Source organism: Phocoena phocoena, chromosome 19 (genome assembly GCF_963924675.1).
Source record: "Phocoena phocoena chromosome 19, mPhoPho1.1, whole genome shotgun sequence".
NCBI lineage: Eukaryota > Metazoa > Chordata > Mammalia > Artiodactyla > Phocoenidae > Phocoena > Phocoena phocoena.
In genome coordinates, this window is record NC_089237.1 from 46,532,822 (window position 1) to 46,556,171 (window position 23,350).

The window sequence follows — 23,350 nt, forward strand, 5'->3', positions numbered from 1 at the left end:
CCCAGCAATTCCATTCTTAGATATATATGCAACATTAATTCATACATGTATATACCAAAAGACATGTAAAAGAATGGCCACAGCAACATTATTTGTAACATCCAAAATTTGAAAATAATCCAATGTCCATCCATAGAACAAGTAGTGGTATACTAATGCAACAGACTACTACATAGCCATAAAAATACACTATTATTACAGGCAATCATACGGACTAATCCCACAAACCTAATGTTAAGAGGAAAAAAAACAAGCCATTTATGTGTATGTGCCATTTACATCAAGTTCAAAAACTAAGCAAAATTAATCAATGGCAATATCAAGATACTGGTTCCAGTTGTAGGGGTAAGGGGGTAAATTGATAAAGAGGGCATGGAGTGCTCTACGATGTTGGTCCTGTTCTATTTCTTGATATGAGTGGTGGTTAAATGGTGTGTTCCCTTTGTAAAGATTCTAAGATGTACACCTTTGATGTATTTTTTATACTTGAATAAAAACTTTACTTAAAAAAAATACCAACAATAGTCTTATGTATTTCTCTACATCCTCACCACAACAAAGTATTCTATAAATCTAATCACTGCTAACTATAATTATAATCTTAGACAAGGTGAAATTAGCGTCTCTTGTTTTGGCTTACATATCCTCAATGACGAATGAGGTTAAGTGAAGAAAAAAAGTTTTTAAACGTTTATTACTTGAACTCTGCTGAAAGCAAATTCTGGGGAGTTCAGCAGTTATTGTGGCCTGTTAATGCTACACAAATGTACCACTAATTAATGGGAAAGAAGCCTTAGGTGCTGAAATAAGCCCTACCACAACCCTATAGCTCCAGAATTCTAAATGGAAAAGGGTCTTCATGGAAGACTCAGAAACAAGCAATATGGGATGGAAGCATGAGTTCCAAGACTTTTCATCACAACTGAAAAAAATGGTCAATGATAGCTTTAGCCAGAGGAAGAAAGCTCCTGGACATGACTCATACCACATGGGTTGTGTAAGTACACATTCTTAACATCAATTATGTGAGAAACAAATGTCCAAAACCCAAGAACTTTTTAAGAACAGTAAGACTTAGGTTATCTGGAAAACTCAGTCACAGCACTGCAGCAACTTGACAATCCATAATCACTGGTTATCTATTTGGATTATGGCTCTACTTGTCCAAGCTAAACTGTTTTAAATTGGAAGAACTGCTCCACCTGTTAAAAAAAAAAACTGATTTTTAAATTTCTAAATTAAGCTACAGATTAAGAAACAAACTGCCAAAAAAATTAATCTAGGCAGTAATCCTCTTTTTAGACAGCAGCCACTGAAGAGCCCTAAATATATTTATCATTTATATTCTATTTCCTCAATTCTAATATGAATTATTTATACTACAGCTTAATGTCTACTATAGCTTTTCAAAAAGGCATATATCGATTGTAAACCATATACTGATCTCAGAAATGTTAAAATGTATTTTTTAGATGATCACTTTAGGGTAGGGAAAATATATTTCAATAAAACACTAACAGCCTAAAAGAAAGAGAATGCTTAATGGTTAAGAGCATGCGCTCTTCAGTCATACAAACCCAACTCTGAATCCTGTTTGAATACTACTAGCTTTGTGGCTTTGGACAAGTACCTCAGCTTCTCCCATCCCAGTTTTCCAATTTAAAAAACGCAGATGGAAAACTTACCTAATTATCAAGCACCTATGTGCTAGACACTGCCTAATGAGCACAGTGCCTGGTACATAGCTGATACTCAATGTTAGCTATTAGTTGTCAATACCAATCACAAGTCTAGGAACTCAAAGAAATGAGAGATATGTCTTATCTTGTCAGACGGTTTAATTTTGCTGATCTGGGTTGGATCCAGTATCACCACTTCCTCTAAAAGCTCGCAATTCCTTTTCAGTAGGCAGAGGAAGGGGGAAGGGGCATGATACAGGTAGGGAATTAAGAGGTAAACTATACATATAGCCAACATTTTAACTATAAATGGAGTATAACCTTTAAAAACTGTTGTACACCTGAAACTCATTAACATTACAAATCAACTAGACCTCAATTTTTAAAAAAATTTCAAGGGGGAAAATAAAACTTTAAATCCAAATCAAAGAAGGAAAATCAATTATTTTAATGAAGCATCCCAGAATTTTACCAGAGATCCCTGTGAACTTGTTAAAAATTTCAAAACAAAACAAGATTCATCTTTATGCAATTTTTTCAGCATGACCACTCTTCTACTGTCCTAGGATCAACAGCATAGCAACTAATATGGGATTTTGTTTTGTAAAACTCTCAAGTGGCATTCGTCGGGAGCAGGAGTCACTGTTTATATTATTCCATCAACACGCCCTTACTATGATCTAACTTACAATTCTCGTCTTCCTAGAAAGCAGCAAAATATAATTTTGGAGATCTTCCTTTCTGGTCACCCATCACAGAACCCAAGTATGGGTATAAACCCATTTATTGCTGCTCCTAACATTTTAGAAAACCTTTGAATTTAAAACCTTTTTCAAAGCAATTACCAAAAAATCAAAACAACTGCATTCAAGTTGTAATGGTAACTCAAGTTTCTATCAAAATCAACTGATCCTCACAGATGACTAAACCAGGAGCTGAAACAAACACTCCACCTCCCAGACAACAGATACAGGAAGTGAAGTAACACTGTCCTCACAGGGCTGTCACCTTTCTGCAGTCTTCGCTCGCTGTCTTCCAATCTTTGATAGGGATCTTTCTAAAGACCTGTACTGATCACCACTGTCCTTCCTAAGTGCCTTCATTAATTTCTTTGGATGGCAAGTCCTTTTTTCTCCATACCAAGATTGCCACACCACTGAAAATGCTCATGGCATCCTGAATTTGCTGAACACAAATAGAAGTCTACATAGTCAACTAAGAAACTCTTTCACTAAACAAATTCATGTGACAACCCAACTTGGCAGAATCACCTCCACAAACCAGATTATTTTGTAAAAAGATTACCTACGTGTTCATTCAAACTCTTCCAAGTCCAGGCATTCACACATTAGTGTTTAGTGTGGGAGCGGCCCGCAAAACCCTGAATCTAATCTATTAGCAGTTTCTTTAAAAATCTGTGATAGAGCTCAACAAATTCCTCTAGTTTTGGACTGAGATGCAGCAGACAACACTTGGCAACATTACTGCTGGAAAAAAAAACAAATCTGATTATCTCTTGAAGGTAGCTCCAAAGAGTACAATTTATATACAATCGTCTCCAATTATCTGACAGAAAAGCAATTCACGAAAACATTGTTTATTCTACATACACTTATTTTAGTAAGAACTACTAGTACATCACTAATCTACTGATTTCCCAAGTCTTTACTACGAAGAACTCAAGCCCAAGTTATACTTTTGGTGTCAACATCTCATTTAGCAACAAGTCAAGTGTGGTGAAGCTAGTAGTCTCATACACTGTTGATGGGGCTATAATGTCGAACAATTCTTGGAGGGAGATAGTATTTACCAATTGAAAAGTATATGTTTTCTAACACAGGAAATCTAGAAATGTATCATACAGATACACATGCATTTACTGCAGCACCGTTTACAACAGCAAGGCTGGAAATAATCTGAATGTCCAAAAGTAGTCAACTGGTTTTTTTTTTCCAAAAATCAGGAGTACATGGATGTGAGGCAGTCATTTGAATGAGACAGATCTCAATGCCTGACAATGATCTATACTAACTAAATATCTATATACAGTGATGTATATGATCTCTGGAAGATATTACTTACATTGAGTGTTTCTAATAAAGGGGACTACCATACTATTCTTTTACCATATGTACGTGTACTACTGGGAATGAATTTAATCATTCTTCTCTGCTCCTGTCACTGATTGGGGCGGGGGGTTTTTTTCCCTCAGCCTAAGAAGGATTATTCTGACACATTCACATATTCAGCCTTTCGTTGCACAACCCCAAAAAGTCCATGCTAGATGATCCACAATTACACCTTGTATTATAAATACACACTTGCACTTTAATGATTAAAATAAACATTGTGTTGTTATCTGGTTTAGAAGACAGGATACTTGCACTACTTATACTTGTTCTTCACAACCAGGTTACAGGTATTTTCCCCCCAGAAATATACATCATTTTTGGGAAACAGACAAGTGATTTACGGAAGGAAAAAAATAAATGGGATCTTTTTCACATTCAGGCAAACAATATGTTCAGACTAGAGATTTTATTTTAGAAGGATAAAGGATGGAGGCGCAATGATGTTTGGCATTTTTAATTTAGGTTTGTTTTATTTAAGTTTAATGTTAATCCATGCTGTGTTTCAGTAAGAACAATACAGATTCTGTATCTGTGGCTCCAGTCAGATATCCAGTAGTACAAATTAGCTTCAAGTTACACATACTGAACAAAAGAGGTTGAGCGAGCGAAGGAGGGGAGGGGCGGGGCCCAGGGGGAGAGGGAAGGAGAAGAAACAAAGAATTGAACACGCATGCAGGCTTTTCCATTACCACCTTCAATGCTAACCTGCTTCAGAGGGAGAGTAAAGTAGGCAAGAATGAGCAGCCACGGATTGTTGAACTGTTACCAGCACCATGCTTTTCAGCAACATTTCAGCAGAGTTTGAAACACTTTTTACAGCAAAACCATTACAACAAACTCCTCAAACAACCTTAACCACCTCAAGCTAACATCCAATTAATTTTAAACATTGGTATAAAGTTCAATTTAAACAATTAGAAAAAGGGAAAATGATACCACATACACCTCTATAGTGTGATTAACTTTTCTCTTAGATGCTTGCATCACCTAAAAGTCTAATGGCTTTCAAATGTAATTTCCATTTCTAATGGTGATCTTGCCACATCTGGCAGGAGACAATACAGTAATGCTGAAAAAGCCTCTATGCAGTCCTGTTAGTGTCTTAAAGAACCTAAAAGCTGGGACCAGTAAAATCCACAGAAATTCACTCTTGCCTTTAAGAACTTTTGAAAACTGTTTTTTTTTTTTTTTGAAAAAAAAAAAAAAAAAAAAAAAAACCAACAGGGCAGGAACCTAAATTCTGAGACCAAATGTAAAAGTCAGATTTGGTGGTTCTCAGTGACAATGGGGGAATTTCCAAGAGGGGTGGGATGGGAACGTGTGGGGTGGTCAGAGATGGTTTCTCTTGTTGGCTTTTATGTCTCACTGATTTTCATCTTCCACATCCTGCAGCGCTTCTTTATTCTGCTCTTCACCTGCAAAGAAGAATGACAGTTAATTATTTCATAATGACTAAACTAGGCTGTTGTGGTCACAAAGGTATCATTCCAAGCATAAAGACTCCTTATATTTGCTACAATTGGTTTAAACACAGACAGGCAAAGGATTTCTACCTTGACACCTGAGATGCCTAAGCCAAGAGGTGCTGCTGGATCAAGGTCCTGAATGATCAACAGGATGAAAAAAAACTGATGCATAGTAAAAGTCAGTGTTTTTATGCTAAAAAAGCTCTTAGACAGACAGCCAGGTAACCATATTGTTAAAATGATTTTCAAGCTTTCATGTATACCTTGAGTCAAAATACTCTTTCTCAATAACCTCACCTCTTCAAGAACCAAGAGTATGTTATAATTTTTTGCAAAATCTAATTTTTCTGCAGGCCCCATTAGTAGAAATGTTTCAGTAAGAGAACTGAGCAGTAAAATTCTTCAAAGGAGTTCTATAGTTTTAGAGGGAGGATTCTGCTTTTGTAAACGAATATTTTACACATTTTGTATCCTGGACAGTCACACCAAACCATAATCACAATTTCTCACTCCAGAGTGGAACAGCATGCTCAAAGTAAACCAGACCACTGAGGTTATTAAAGAAGGGCATTTGGACCAGTTCTCTCATGCCACTTTTCTTTTCCCTTTGAACACGATGATTAGCCTGAGGAGTTTCAACTGCACTATGACATGCAACAGAAAGCCAGCCTATTTACCAGAGAATCATCTACCTATTAATAAGCATTAAATAAGTCAGCCATAATAAGGAAGCATGCAGGCTTCTGCCAAAAAATAAACGTGTAAAAGTTACATTCTTCTTAACAAACCACTTGTAATTCCTATGTAGTTACTAGTTTGATCAAAATAAATGAAAATCAATGAACTAACCCAACAATCATTATATGATAGTTCAGACAACCCATCCATTCATAGTGCTTGTTAAATTACTTAATTAGAATGGACAAATGACACTAAGACCAGCTGCCTACAGACATAAAGCAAAACTCTGAGGAATGCTTTTAAACAGTCTTAAAGACCTTGATACAATAAATGCTGTCATGGCAATAAGGGTTAAGTAAAGATAGTTTCAGTCATTTTAACATTTTTGTGATAAAAATATTTGACATTGTGTAAAAGTACTTAATGTACATAAAGATTTTTGAATCACATTTAGAAAAAGACGTGCAAAGAAAGACAAAAGTAACTATTTACTGAGGGGAAAAATGATGGTCCACCCAACTGTTCCCCCAAAGAATAATGTATTCAAACTTAGGAAATGATAGGAACGTTCACTCTCATTTTTAACAGCCATACACTGCCAAAATATGGTTAACATACAACAACAGAGCACACTCTAATTTACTCATAAGCAACCATTAGATTTGCCAAAAGTTCCAAGTAACTTTGGCATAAAAATACTGTCACATAAGTCACACCCAAACAGAGGTAGACAGGGGTAGCAGATCATAAATGTCTTAGAAGGTTTCACATCCTGGAATGTAGAACAGGCAGTTTTTTAAGCGACAAGATGATGATATGCAGGCATGATTAGTGAAGAACCAAAACTAAAAGCAGAATTCACTGTGCCATGATAATGACTTACAAAGTAGAGTTTTTAGGAAAGGAAGAGTTGGATTTTCCTTTAGGAATCTATATTGCAAGGAGAAAGGGAAGGAGAACAATCATATGAAAGCAACATTACAAGAAAAATAAACCAAGAGCAGGACAAAGGAAACATCAATGATTTAGGGGAGTCAGATTTTGATCCTTTTACTTTGTATGAACTTCACTCTAAGAAATAATCTGTTCCTTTTTAAGAGGATGTAATAATATCCTCTTAAAAGGTATACAGAAGGGGGGCAAAAAGGGTTCTTCAGATACATATTTCTTTGCCCAGTTTCTAGATTTGGAGGGGAGGAGGGGAACTGGCAGAGCGAACACATTTCCTCTCTATGGACTTGTGTATTTAACAGTCCTCTGACCACAGGTTAAGAGAAAAGGACTGAAATCGCTTGATGAGAAAAAGTGGTGCTCCCTTTAAAGAATTATGTTTCAAAAGGCCCAGACAGACATTAACATACTCTGCTGTTAATAACATATAAACGTGTAAGTAAAGGCTTGTGAATATATACTTCTTCCTTTAGAAACCCTCAATTCAAAAGGTTTTTGACACCATTTTTCATATTTAAAGTAAAAAAGGAGAAAACCATCTAAATAATCCTTAAAATAAATGCAAGTAACATCCTGACCAATTTCATGACCAAAATTCTTCTACATTCAGCATTGATTCTAAATCACAAAAGCAATTTAATGAAACATGTAATACTCTACCTTTTAGCAAAACTGGCAAATAATTTCCTAGTACCGACAACGATTTGTAAATTCAGATAGCTTAATATTGCTAAAATTTCAAGATAGACCACTTGAATTTTTCACATTAAACTGCTTCTTAATTCCAAATATTTTGTGACAAACCTCTTAAATGAAAATCAATCTGTTTCAACCAAATTTAATTAATTGGTCAATTTACAAAATGAAAAGGAACTGAGGCAACTGAATTTCACTAGATTTTTAAGTCTTTTAGGATCAAAGAGAAATCTACCCTAAAATGTAATAAAACATTTTGTACAAAGAACCTTCCCAATTATGAAAACATAACAAATCTAAAGATACCCTATTTTTAAATGATCCATTTCATAAAACAATGCTCGATAACCAAGAAAAAGCATATCTTTGGTTCTGTATAAAAATGGAGTGACATACAGTCTACCCTCAATCAATTCCTGGTTATGAGTGATAATGAAAAATATACTTTATTTTTGTAGTCTAGCAACTTAGTTATAAGAGCTGGCATCAAATGTCTAAAAAAAATTGCTTTTCAAAGTCACCTTCTTTTTGTTACTTTTCACCCTCAAAAAAACATCCCCAGAGGTCAAAGGGGTATAGAGCTTACTTAGAGGTCAATAACCGCTTACCAAACTCTCCACATGCTTTCCTTTTATCCCCTCAAACAGGCAGAGATATTAGTCTTCTCTGAGCTGGGGGTGACTGTGAAGAGTCCACAGCTATTTGGCCATTCTTCTTAGTAGTTATTGTTAGAATACAATAGAATTTAAAGCTGGAAGGAACCTTAGTCATTAGTTCAGAGATAGTTAAATTGGTTTTGAGTCCCACAGACTGGTACTGGTTGCCCCTCAAGTGCTGTGTTGAATGAAAAGTCATCTGTGACTCCATCTGGCTTTGTCAGTAAAGTGCGCAAGTAGGTCACATGTGCCACATATCTCATGCCAACCCTAGTCAAGTTTCTAAATAGTTCATCAAGCTGGTGCACTTTAGAAGCTGAGTCACCTAATTCTCACTTCAGTACCATGACTCAAGGTAATTCTAAAATCTGACTCTATCCTTCCACTGCCAACCTACATGCCCTGACACCCATTTTCAAATACATCTTTTAAAAGTATGCTTCCAAATACAGTACAACATGTTGGTTTGACCAACGGAAAGTACAGCCAGCCTCAAGCAATACAACATATGCTTCAGTTTGGGTAATACACTCTTAAAGGATCTGTAGCTGAAAATGACAAGAAACTTTATTTCCACTCCCCATATCACCACCACCAATTACAAAAACTCTCATAATTATCATGCCACACTAGTCTGTGTCCATCTCCCTGTCCCATCCCCCCTCCTTCAATGATGTATCATGGATTAAAACAATTCTTTAGAAATGGGCAGAATAAAATATCCTTTAAAATCAAGAAACGTGACAAATTTGGCCTTTTACAACTGGAAGAAACATTAAGCACCCACCCCACCCCACCGCCCATCACAAGATTAAATTTTATAAAATATTCTAGTAACTATTTACAACTGCAACGCTAGAAAACAAGACACTACACCAGACCTCTTAAATAAGGACCTATGGGCAGGACATGCCATTTGTTGTGTAGAATACAGAGGTAACACTAGTTCTTTTTTTAGATAAAAGATTTCCACACAGAAAAGATGCTTCATAAACATCTGCTTATAACCATCTAGTTGTTTTTGTTTTCTTTTAACATCTTTATTGAAGTATAATTGCTTTACAATGGTGTGTTAGTTTCTGCTTTATAACAAAGTGAATCAGTTATACATATACATATATTCCCATATCTCTTCCCTCTTGTGTCTCCCTCCCTCCCACCCTCCCTATCCCACCCCTCTAGGTGGTCACAAAGCACCAAGCTGATCTCCCTGTGCTATGCAGCTGCTTCCCACTAGCTATTTTACGTTTGGTAGTGTATATATGTCCATGCCACTCTCTCACTTTGTCACAGCTTACCCTTCCCCCTAACCATCTAGTTTTAACCTGAGGATTACCACTCAGCCAAAGCAGTGATCATGACAATCAAATACAATTAACCTTAGACCCCCTAAAATTGAATCTGAGGAATGATAATATGAACTGCTTCCTCTCCCTCCATCTTTCAAAACACAGTGTGAGAGAAGAGGTAAACTAAGTTTACCAAACAGTATTAGAGGCAAAACTTTCAATCTTTGAATATTAACAAAAGATCCCCTTTCCCAAACATGTCTTTTATCATCTTACAGACCAAAATGGAAGACTGTACTTTGATATCATTTCCGGTAAAGGCAGTAATCAAAATTTGATAGTTTGGAGGAAAGGCTGTTGAATCTGAATTGTAGCTTAATGTAAAGAAATTCCAACTTCTAAGAGTAAACAGATCCAACAACTGAAAGAGACAACACTTTAACTTCAGTCTCCTTACCATCACCCTGCATGTCTGAAGTCCATAGTGTCAGATTATCACGTAACAACTGCATGATAAGCGTAGAGTCCTTATAGCTTTCTTCACTCAGCGTATCCAGTTCTGCAATTGCATCATCAAAAGCTGCTTTTGCCAACCTACAAGTGTTTACATAAATGTATTACAAAAATAAACTAAAAAAGTCCAAAACCAGAATTGGAAATGACATAAGTTAAATTTCAGTCTTTTCTTCAGTTATCACACAGTAATATTGACACTGAATGCTTGGGTTTAGGCACTGAAATAAAGGAAAAGCAGATGTAACTGATGAAAATTAACTTCCTATTAATTCCCTTTTTAATTTTGTAATCCAGCAACTTTGGAACTAGTGGAACTTTTGGAGTTCCACTTATGACTATGCTTTTGACAAGCAGACCTAATCCCATTCTAATTCACCACCAAAATACATGCATATTAAAGGTATTTCCAAATTCTAGTCAACAGTTCACCAAAGTTTTAATGCAAAAAGAAAATTCTGAGACAGTATCACAATTTAATCCAACAGAATTTAATGTTAATGGAGCAAGGAAGAAAACTAGGCAATCTAAAACTCACAAAAATGTGATCATATAAGCGAATTACTACAGTTAAAATGAAACAAAATTCACATTCACTTATTGAGTACTGTGTACTATGTACACCAAGTGACGATGGACACGGGTGGGGAAAAGAAAAGAGGAAAGAGAGACATAACCTGGGTCCACAATGAACTTTTTAAAACATCTAAGAATAGAGGGACTGACACATAAATACTATAATAGGAGGATGAAGTGCTATCCTGGAGAAAGTACTTTAGGGACCCAAGAGGAGGAGCAAATGGGGAAGTCATATTTGAACTAATTAATGGGTAGGAAAAGAGCACAAATAGCACACTTCCGATTAAAGCAAAAGCATGGAAAGGACTAAGTTGAAGCTACGTGTGGGACAGCTAGCCTGGAGAATGGCAACGAGAGATTCAACCAGTACTATCAGCTAAACAGCTATAGCTTCTTTATTAGACAAGACATATTACCTGTTTGGACAAACTCGACTAGCAACATTTAGAATATTTTCAGATAAATTAATATTTATTTGCATTCAAATGAATCCACCTTACATCAGGAAAATCTCTCCTTTCATGGAATATCTGATTCCTACATACTCAAGAACACTGAAGTTACAAAGAACAAATATATTATTCCTATTATATGAGATATCTAAAATAGGCAAACTCATAAAGACAGGAAGTAGAGATTACCAGGGACTGGGGCAGAAGGAAATATGGAGTTATTGTTTAGTGATCTGTTTGTTTCACGTGATGAAAAAGTTTTAGAAATAGTGTTGACAGACAATATTGTGTGTGTACTTAATACCACTGAATTGCACATTTAAAAACAAAATGCTAGGGCTTCCCTGATGGCACAGTGGTTAAGAATCCGCCTGCCAATGCAGGGGACAGGGGTTCGAGCCCTGGTCCGGGAAGATCCCACATGCTGCAGAGCAACTAAGCCCATGTGCTACAACTACTGAGCCTGTGCTCTAGAGCCCGCAAGCCACAACTACTGAAACCCACGCACCTAGAGCCCGTGCTCCGCAACAAAAGAAGCCACCGCAACGAGAAGCCCACACACCGCAATGAAGACCCAATGCAGCCAATAAATTAATTAATTAAAAAAAAAAAAAGCTAAACTTCATGTTATGTATATTTAAAAAGTAAAAAGCTATGTACATAAAGATATTCCTTAAATTTATATGCGTATCAAAAATTGGGAACAGGGCTTCCCTGGTGGCGCAGTGGTTGAGAGTCCGCCTGCCGATGCAGGGGACATGGGTTCGTGGCCCGGTCCGGGAAGATCCCACATGCTGTGGAGCGGCTGGGCCCTTGAGCCATGGCCGCTAAGCCTGCGCGTCCGGAGCCTGTGCTCCGCAATGGGAGAGGCCACAACAGTGAGAGGCCTGCGTACCCCCCCCCCAAAAAAAAGAAAAAAAGGGAACAATCTGAAGTATAAATGGGGGAGTACTTTTACATACGTCAATAGGATGCCAAATTTTATGATAGAAAATACAAAATGACATGTACACTAAGAGCATAACTATATTAAACACATGCTATAAAGACTGAAAGCTAATATACAGAAATGAAGATAATTCTATTATGAAAATTCCTCATTCCTTCCTCTTACTCTGTAACAAGATTCTTTTCAATCTACCAATCAATTTTTTCCCCATCAACATAATTATCCTAACTGCTATCCTAGTGAAATGAGATAGGTCTGTCTTTATATCATTCAAAACAGCTGCATTAAAAGCCAGAATAATTCTTTATTACAGGGCCAAGCCAATGAAGGCAGTCCCAAGGAACAAGACAAAAAACAAGTTACTATTCTCCTTTGTAACCCTTTTTTACTTTCATAGTGAGAGCGTTTGTTCTCCTTCATTACCTACCTGCAGGCACGGTCAGGGGAATTAAGAATTTCATAGTAGAATACGGAAAAATTGAGAGCAAGACCTAAGCGAATGGGATGTGTTGGTGGAAGTTCTGTCATTGCAATATCACTAGCAGCTTTATAAGCCACTAGGCTGTTCTCCGCAGCTTCCTTCCTGTCATTTCCTGTGGCAAATTCAGCCAGATACCTGTGGTAGTCCCCTTTCCTAAAACAAAACAAAAACAAAACACAGAATTAGGAATAATGCTTTTTAAATAAGTTGTTAAAAGTTTTCTGTATTACATAAGATCACATATGTGACAAAAATATGAAACCGGTATACTTCAATAATTTCAAAAAGCCTCTTTCAGGAATGACTGACTCATCTATTTAGTTTTCCTCCTCAGAGATTTCACACTGCCAAATATAAGCCAAATCCTAGAGAAATTAACTGAAAAGGCTCAAAAAACAAATTTATCACTTGATGAGAATTAAATATAAAAAGTGGTTCCAAAGAATGGCACAACAGTTTGTTAATCATGAAATAAAACTTCCATATAAATTGTTAAGACTGAACTGTGGGGCTTCCCTGGTGGCACAGTGGTTGGGGGTCCGCCTGCCGATGCGGGGGACGCGGGTTCGTGCTGCGGAGTGGCTGGGCCTGTGAGCCATGGCCGCTGGGCCTGCGCGTCCAGAGCCTGTGCTCCGCGGCGGGAGGGGCCGCAGCGGTGAGAGGCCCGCATACCGCAAAAAAAAATAAAAAGACTGAACTGTGTAATGCACTGCTTGTAGCTAGGGGGGCAGTCCCACACAAGCAAATGACTATGAATAGGTAAAGCGAAACTTAGCACATTTTTACAGTAATAGTCTGACCACCTTAAATGCAGTACTATTGATTCTTAGCAGTGAATCTGCAAATGAGTATTCAAAAATTCATTTAATTCTTGAGACTCACTCCTCCCGTAACTATCTTTCCAACATTAAATAAAATGTTGTAAATCTACATTAAAAAGTGATGATTCTAAGAGAGCCAACATTTAATCTGACATTTTCCCTTCTAGTATAGAACCTACATTTTATAATAGAAAACCTTGGACTCGCCAGTGTTAGCTGCTGGAATGAGGTGTTTGTCCAGTACATCCAGAATGTCACAACAGATTAACTTTAGCTCAGTCTCAACCTGAAAATAAAGTCAAAAAAATTGTTTAAGAAATTATATATAAATTATCACATTGTATCTCTGGTTTTGGAGAAGAGAACATTCATACTCCTCCCTCTCCAAACCCCCTTCCCTCTCTTGATAAAAAAGCAGAGACAAGCTGTGTCCGGTTTATGGAAAGTCTTTCTTCCTAAGTGCCATTACTTAAGTGCTTAAAAAAAACCTCACAGTTCAACTACAGAACAGTGATTACTACTTACTAAGTGCAGCACATTTATATTAAGTAGCTTCTTTAACAAGGTAGCAACTATTGTCTCCACTTAATGGGAAAACAAAGATTACTATATTCGTCCAAAGATCACTAACTTAAAGAACTTAGAGGCAGAGTGAGAACTTGAACCCAGGTAAGGTTGCATGGTTAGTCACAGTTTGTAAGGGATGGAATAAAAATTCAAACGAAGGTATTCTGCTTCCAAGGCTCACCATTTCTAACCACTACTATGCTCAACAGCCAACCACCTGAGTGGTAGATCCATAGCCAGTTACAACACCAAAAATCTGTAAACTAAAGGAAATACTGCCACTCGTCCCAATTCGTTTATCATGCCCAAAACGCACACTACTCCTCCACATGTATACACAGTCTGCTTTCCATTTTCTATTACTACAGTGACATTGTTCAACCTTTCCAAATTCATTTCATGCCCTCTGGAACCTCCTCCTTCCCACTGTAAATAATTTGCCCACTCTCTCTTCTCCTATAATCTCTTTCTAATCCTAAGTAAAACCAGCTTTCTCCTGAATGAACTATCTTCTTTATGGCTTTTCAAGTAAAGACAGACTGCTCTAAGAGAAGGATGATTTCTGACTCTCTTAACTCCTCACTGACTCAGTATGACTGCTCTCCTAATACTCCAAACCCTTCCTCCTTGGAAGCTCATCCACTATGTTTTAATTTCTCAATTTCTGTTATCAGTAGATCTCCGCAGGCTCTTCACCCACATTCACTGAGTATCTACAGCTTACCTCTCCAGTTCCGGGTATCACACCAAGGTATTATCATGTTCCTTTCAACACAGTTCCTTCATCTCAACTCCATGACCCTCACTTGTCCATACTCCTAACTGTGCTGTTCTATCCTGGAAGTCTTAAATTCCAGCCTCTTGACTCTTTCATCTTCTCCCAATTTATCAGTTCCTCTCTTTGCTTCCTGCTTCCTTTCCTACTTATCCCAAATCCCACAATCTAGTTCACAGACTTACCTCTTTAACACTTGCTCATTTCCTCATCCCTCTGAGACACCAAACTTGTCTACCGACAATCCATATTCTTTTTTCAACATATTTGAAAGTAATGGTCACACTGGTACCAGCTAACCACCTTCTCTGTAACCCCAGGCATGTTACTTAATCACTCAGAACACCTCTGTTTTCCCATCTATGAACTGGAGAAATACCCTTTACACGGTCATTTGAAGATTAAATACAGTACCTTGCACAATTATATATATTACAAATATCTCCCCATGTTAGTCAGTAAACGTTTCCCTTTTCCCTCCCCCTACCAAATTTACTACTCCCCATGCTAACTTTGTGACTGCTTCTGTTATTTCCCTCACTGTACTCTTAAGAGTGTGTTGAGAATCAGTTCCACTAGAATCAGTTTCTCAACAGTGGGGGGCTATTCTATGCATAACAGGATGCTCAGCAGTATCCTCATTTCCACCCACTAAAATACCAGCAGAACTGTCAAGTTGTGACAATCCAAAATGCCTCTAGACATTGCCAAATGTCCTCTGAGGAGCAAAGTTACCTCTGGTTGAGAACCACTGCACTAGATCAAACTTTTTTGACCAAAACCCACAATAAAAACATTACATATCCGTATATACCCACATGTAATATATGAAACAATAACTTTATGAAATAACGTCCAATGCCCTCTGATACTTTCTATTCTATTAAAAAAACAATGACTAGACTGATCTTCCATAAAGATACTAACTGTAACTGCCTCAACTTTGCACGTAACACCTAGCAACTGGTGTGGCACATAACAGGCACACAAATATTTGTTACATTGTCCTGAATGGTAATTTCAAGTCACTCAAGGAAGTATTTTGTAGTTACCACAATAAAAACAGAGATTAAATTAGTTCTTTACTTGTGTGGTGCTCAACACTACTCTCTGCAGCTTCCAAGGGAAAAAAGTTCTTCTCCTCTGTCCTGAAATACTGTATAGCCTACAATTCCCAATCCAGGTGGGTGAAAGATGTAAATACATTAAAATGTAAAATATACATTACACAGGTATACAACAATGTGTGTACTAGGCTATGATTTAAACAGTCCACCACCTAAGACACCATTCTTTAAACTTGTCTAGGATATGACAATCTCACCATTTGCCGATATTCCCGAATCATTTTTAGTTTGTCTTCTCCTCCCTTGTTTTCTTCTTTCTGTTCAATGCTGCTGATTATCCTCCAGGAAGCTCTTCTAGCTCCAATCACATTTTTATATGCAACAGATAGGAGGTTTCTTTCTTCAACTGTCAACTCCACATCCATCCCTGCTACTTTCTTCATTGATTCCACCATTTCTATAAGTGAAAATAAAATGAGACCGTACAAACTATGTTTTGTTGAAACATTCTTTTTTTTTTTGCAGTACGTGGGCCTCTCACTGTTGTGGCCTCTCCCGTTGCGGAGCACAGGCTCCGGACGTGCAGGCTCAGCGGCCATGGCTCACGGGCCCAGCTGCTCCGCAGCATGCGGGATCCTCCCGGACCGGGGCACGAGCCCACGTCCCCTGCATCAGCAGGCAGACTCTCAACCACTGCGCCACCAGGGAAGCCCTGTAACATCCTTATCACAGTAGATCTTTTTGCTGTCAAGCTAATGTAAAGCAAAGAAAAAAATTTTTAACAAAATAACTTCACAATCATCAAAACTAGTATGAGTAAAAAACTAAAACCATGTAAAAAGATAAAGTAAATTAAGAGCCCAGAAAACATAGTATCTAGAATATAAATTGTATGGAACCAAAATGACTTCATACAGTATCAAGTATAATTCAGTATGGCTTGGAGGCATCTCTCCCATATTAAGAGAACTAGGAGCGCACACCTATCCGTTTCCCAGTAAAAATAATTCAGCTGGCAGTTTAAAACAAAAGTTTTAAATTTACAGGCTCTAAAATGCATTTTCTCTCAAATTATTCCCCAATTAAATACAAATAAATTGAACTTCCCCAAAAAGCAGTCACTGGAAAAAAGGGAATTCATTCATATAGCAAGCATATACTGAGCATTTGGCTAGTCACAAACACAAACTTATCTTTGGGTATTTGCAATCCTTCCTCCTTTAGAAGGGCACTGTCCACCTCCTATGCATTCATTCATCAGTAAAGTTTTGTATGGCTCTTACTTGTCACCACTAGGTGGCGAGCAAAGAAAGGGGCCCAGATAAACCTTGGGTGATCCCACATATAGGAAAAAATAGTTAATAAAATGCACGTGAATGCAAAGGAAGAGCCAAAAACAGCTCAATAAACACTAACTGAATAAATATATTAATGAAAACTATGCTTTTAGAAAAGACTAAGTGCCATATTAGCATGTGGCTCTCCAACTTTTACTGTGTCAGAATTTTTGGTGATGAGACCCAAGGATCTGCGTTTTAACAAGCACCCTTAGCACACATTCTAAGCATAAGCATACCTTAAAGTACAATGCAGATGGTGACTTTATGAAACACTGCTTAATGATATGATAAATTATGTGTAATCCCAGGAAATGATATGTTTCCAAAAATTATCCTTTCAGGAATATCAAGAAGTTACATAGTGGGGGGAGTTCCCTGGTGGTGTAGTGGTTAAGAATCCACCTTCCAATGCAGGGGACTCGGGTTCAGCCCCCGGTCGGGGAACTAAGATCCCACATGCTGCGGGGGCAACTAAGCCCAAGTGTCACAACTACTGAGCCCGCGTGCTGCAACTACTGAGCCCGCAAGCCACACTAGAGAACCTACATGCCACAACTACCGAGCCCACGCACTCTGGAGCCCGCGCACCACAACTAAAGAAAAGCAAGTGTGCCGCAACAAAGAGCCCACGCACTGCAACGAAAGATCCTGCATGCTGCAAAGAAGATCCCATGTTCTTCAACCAAGACCTGACCCAGCCAAATAAATATTTTTTAAAAACAGAAGTTAGATAGAAATATTAAGATGGTATGATCTTTAGAAAACAATTCAGTAGTTTCTTACAGAGTTCAACACTGTAAGACTAAGCAAGCCCACTCCTAGGTATTACCCAAGAGATACGAACATAATCTTCACAGACTTTTTTACATACCTGTCCACAGCAATTTTATTCATAATAGCCAAAAGGTGAGAACAACCCAAATGTCCATCCATACAATGGAATACTACTCAAGAATGAACTATTGATACAAGTAACAACATGGATGAATTTCAAAAAACATGCTAATTGAAAAAAGCCAGACCAGGGAGGGAGGCTCAAGAGAGAGGGGATATGGGGATATATGTATACTTATAGCTGACTCACTTTGTTGTACAACAGAAACTAACACAACATTGTAAAGCAATTATACTCCCATAAAGGTATTTTTAAAAACAAAAGGAAAAAGCCAGACCAAAAAGGACTATGATTCCATTTAAATCAAGTTATAGAAAATGCAAAACTATAAAGGCAGAAAGCAAGTAAGTGGTTACCAAGATATGGGGGTGAAGTGAAAGGCTTGTGAGCAAAGGAGTACAAGGGAAATTTGGGGGGTAACAGAATTGTTCTACCGTGGTGGTTACACAACTGAATACATTTATCAAAACAATGAATTTGGGACTTCCCTGGTGGCACAGTGGTTAAGAATCCGCCTGCCAATTCAGGGGACGCGGGTTCGAGCCCTGGTCCAGGAAGATCCCACATGCCGTGGAGCAACTAAGCCCGCACGCCACAACTACGGAGCCTGCGCTCTAGAGACCATGAGCCACAACTACTGAAGCCCACGCACCTAGAGCCTGCACTCCGCAACAAGAGAAGCCACCACAATTTGAGAAGCCCACGCACCGCAACGAAGAGTAGACCCCGCTCGCCGCAACTAGAGAAAGCCCACACGCAGCAACGAAGACCCAACTCAGCCAAAAATAATTTTTAAAAAAACAATGAATTTTATGTGTATAAGTAACGTATTATAAATTTTACCTCAATACAGCTGAATTTTTTAAATGCAATCCTGAAGCATTAAAAAAAAAGTATTAAGGCATATTTAAGACCATCTGTGGGAGCCTGAGCACATTCATTTGAAACATCCATTTTTTTTTTTTAACCACAGCCATGTAAAAAAGCCTAAATTTAGTGGCAGTGGAGTAAAGAGGGTATCATTTCAAGCTCACTGCCATACTAGTTCTCAAAAACTAACAACAAATTAAACACGCCTCAGAAGTGAACCAGTAATTCATCTAAGTTGTTCCAACAACAAAGCAATTTAAAAAGTAACGTAGCTACACCAAAAAAAGACCATAATTCTTTTAAACTGTAGCGCTCTGCAACATTATATATGGAAAAACTGTACCCAAATATCTAATACCACTAAAAATTTAACAATGGTATGTCTCTGGGTACTATTCCAGATGACAGATTTTTTTTATTTTTCTGTGCTCTAGAAATTTTCAACAATGATCATATAATAGTTTTACAATGTGAGGGGAGAAATATATTTTAAATACTCAATGATATTCTACTATCCCAGCTTCAAGTAAGTATACAATTCCCTTCATTGAAAAAGCCACAAAACAATGCACAAAAGACTGTGGTACAAATACAAAAGTAGCAGTTATCTGTTATTATTAAATAACAGCTTTACTGATCTATAATTCACATACAACTCACCTATTTAAAGCATACAATTCAATGGTGGTTATATTCACAGAATTTGCACAACCATTACTATAATCTATTTTAGAACATTTTTCATCATTCGAAAAAGAAAAGCTCCATACACATTAGCAGTCATTCCCCATTTACCCCCAAATCCCTCAGTCCTAGGCAACCACCAATCCACTTTCCATCTCTATGGATTTACCTATTTGGACATTTCATATAAATGGAACTATATAGTATGTTGTCTTCTGTAACTGGCTTCTTTCACTTAGCATGTTTCAAGGTTCAGCCATAGTGCAGCATCTATCGATACTTCATTTACTGAATGTCTACAGGTGTATACCACATTTTACTTATCCGTTCATCAGTTAATGGACATTTGAGTTGACTTTCCACTTTTTGGCTATTATGAAAAATGCTGCTATGAACATTCATGTAAGTATGCATTCAAATCTCTTGAATATATACTTAAGGAGTGGAACTGTGATAACTTTCTGAGGAAGGAACTGCTGAACTTTTTAACAGGGGCTGCACCATTTTTACATTCCACCAGCAATAGAGGAGGAGTCTAATTCCTCCATACTCTCACCAACACTTGTTCCCTTTTTTTTTTTAATAGTCATCCTAGTGGGCGTGAAGTGGTATCTCTGACTTTGATTCGCATTTCCTTGATGGCTAATGATGTTGAGCATCTTTTCATATGCTAACTGGCCATTTCTGTATGCTCTCTGGAAAATACCATTCAGATGTTATGACAATTTTTGAGTTATCTGCCTTTTTATTACGGAGTTATAGTAGTTACTTTTAAAAGCCAAACTACTCCTCATAGCCCTTTATCTTCAGAAATTTCTTCACTCGCGAAGGAACTAGATTAAGGGATAGTAGTAGCACGAAGCAGAAGAGAAAAGAGCTAAAAGTTCTACAACCAGGCTTTGTACCAATTTGTACAAATTATGACTATAGAGAAATTCCCATAACACTGGTGTCATCCTTATCCTTTTTTTTTTACACCAGCAACAGAAACACAATCCTAAGTATAATATACCCCAAAAGTATGTGAAAACCCTAATTCATCCAAAACTCTAGACTAGTCACAACCTTAAAACCTCCATCAGCAGAGGACTAACACCAGTTATATTCACACAACCTTCTCAACCACTAGTATTTCATGAAATCATTATTGCAGCAACTATTTTATCAATGCGATCTCAGCATTTCTCAGATGGCAGAAGACTGTCAAATCTATCTGCAGTAGATATGATCACAATTTATGAACCAGAGAACTGCATCTCATGGTCAAATCACTACTTGTGGATGCGCAGTTTGGTACATGAGTTTTGGGCAATAAAATATCATTTCTGGGACTCTTGATAGTTTGGGGACAACGGGTAGCTGACTGAAAATCACCACTGTTACAGAAACTCTGAAACATTATAATCCTCACAACTCCAAGGACATCTTAACCAAATACTAAGCTTGTTTTGTTCCAGGTCATTTCTCCTTCATTGAGTGGTAATAGCCTAGTTAGACATCCATTACATTAAACCAGCTTACTTCTTTTTGTTACTGACTATCCTGCCAGGAGAGTCAAATGTTTTGCACCCCAACTTTAATTTAGCTTTGGTTCTTGGTTTTTGCTCTCTGAACTATTTACACATTCCTTCAATAAACTGATTCACAAATAAAACACCTCACGGTAGGCACTGTTCCAAATGCTTTGCACCGGAACAGACACTGAATCTGAATGCACTGAATCTGAACAGACCTTTGAAGTAGGTACCAGTATTATCCCCATTTTATAAAAGGAAACGAAAAACTGTGGGGGTGAAACTTGCTCAAAATCACAAATTCAGTGGATTACAACAGGCACTCTGACTCCACAGTCATGCTCTGATTTAATCATATTTTCTCAGATTTGAACATTTATTTGAATTCATCTGTATGGGGATCCTTTCGTTTGCTTTTATAAGAATAGATGCAAGATAAATGATTTCAATGACAACAGACATACATGCTTAATACATTAAAATGTGGTTTATTCCTGCCTACATCTTCTTCCACCTACAAGTTAACCTCCAAGAACATTATCTTCAAAAACCTTTAACTGCCGGGCTTCCCTGGTGGCACAGTGGTTGAGAATCTGCCTGCTAATGCAGAGAACATGGGTTCAAACCCTGGTTCTGGGAAGATCCCACATGCCGCGGAGTAACAGGGCCTGTGAGCCACAACTACTGAGCCTGTGCGTCTGAAGCCTGTGCTCCGCAACAAGAGAGGCAGCGAGAGTGAGAGGCCCGCGCACCGCGATGAAGAGTGGCCCCCATTTGCCACAACTAGAGAAAGCCCTCGCACATAAACAAAGACCCAACACAGCAAAAATTAATTAATTAACTCTTACCCCCAACATCTAAAAAAAACCTTAATTGCCAATGCCTAGTAGTAAACATCCCAGTAAACTTGATTCTCCCAAGACTGTCCCTGCCAGATGGTAAAACAGGTCTCTGCTGAGGTCCAATCATCTTAATTTTATAAAGACAGAGTACAAAATCTAAAGGGGGGCCTACAGTTTCTAGTAAGAGCCAGATTCAGGATGGAAGCAAACTGTTCAGAATCAGTCACAGGAAAACAAGCAGGCTGTGTATTGGATGATGGGACTCATGTACCTCCTACCAAAGTATACAGGGTCATAACCATAATTTCTCTGAACATGGAAAAAAATGTCTGCCGGCTGTCAGAACACATAATTCTGACTTTAAAGACAAAAAACTGAAAAAGTAACTTGCCTAAAGTCACACAGCTATTAAGTGATAAAACCAGAATTCGAACCCAGACAATTTAACTTAAGTGCCTGAGCTCCCTCTTAACCACCACATTCAACTAACTTTCCAAGTAGTGTGCTCATAGAAACAAATTCTTAAGTCCAAAAACACTAACGGCAAACACCCCAAGGACAGAAAGGGCCACAGAATCAAACACTGCCTTAAAAAGGTTCTGTCACTCAAGGTTCTGGAGAGGTCTTGGGTTTGCTTTATGTAAGATTGATCAGTTGACCCATGACCTTTCCTCTTTGTCTAGGAAACTATTCATCCCTCTGGATCAAGTTCTTATTCTGCAAAGCCTTACTGTGCTCTCCAACCCATGTTCATACTTCTTTCTGTGTTGAGGATCAGTGTTTTTCTTCCCATCAGATACTACCATCCTAAAAGGGCATTAACTGTGTCTTTATCTATCTATTCCCAGAAAAGCACAGTATCTAATGATATAAATGGCACACAAACATTTGATGAAAGAATGAAGAATGTAAACTGAACTATGTTAACAGAGATTGAGAAATATATTCTGGTGGGCCTGACTATATCACAGATAAATGAAACCTATTTAAGGATCCCCCCCTCCTAGATAGAACAAGAGATTCTATAGTCCCTTCTCAGCAATTTCAATAGGCCCTTTTTCTGCAGCCCATTTTATTTTGTTGAAAATTTAGCTATGTATCTGCCCCTAAAGAAGTATCTGAGACCCAAAGAATCATCCTGAAGGTCTGAATTCTGTTCATTAAATACATAAAGGGGAATTTAGTATAGGTGTCCTATGTTATCAACTTTAGCTAAATGCCTATAGTACATTCAAATAATATACCCAATTAACAAGACCATGGCATCTTAGGGACTTATGAAGTATCTAGTATTATATGATCTGATCTTGAATTCTGTACATGAAATGACTAAAGAAGACCAAAACTCTTTCATAATACAAAAAGTCAAGGCATTTGGAGTTATTCTGAGAACTGGGTATACTGTAGTCTAGAAGGCTTCCCAATTCATCTGCTATAGATTATCAAGAAAA

The 23,350-nt window shown here is 37.7% G+C and overlaps 1 protein-coding gene across 1 annotated transcript in view; it reads right to left on the reverse strand.

The window, feature by feature from the left end:
- Nucleotides 1–4,254: 4,254 nt before the first annotated feature.
- YWHAE (tyrosine 3-monooxygenase/tryptophan 5-monooxygenase activation protein epsilon) overlaps nucleotides 4,255–23,350 on the reverse strand; it is a 44,768-nt gene continuing 25,672 nt past the window's right edge. The window contains exons 2-6 of the mRNA XM_065898123.1: nucleotides 16,012–16,211; nucleotides 13,525–13,631; nucleotides 12,471–12,677; nucleotides 10,008–10,144; nucleotides 4,255–5,226 (exon numbers count right to left, since the gene is read on the reverse strand). Coding sequence (XP_065754195.1) covers nucleotides 5,174–5,226; nucleotides 10,008–10,144; nucleotides 12,471–12,677; nucleotides 13,525–13,631; nucleotides 16,012–16,211 — 704 coding nt within the window. The 3' untranslated portion in view covers nucleotides 4,255–5,173. The remainder of the gene's footprint in view (nucleotides 5,227–10,007; nucleotides 10,145–12,470; nucleotides 12,678–13,524; nucleotides 13,632–16,011; nucleotides 16,212–23,350) is intronic.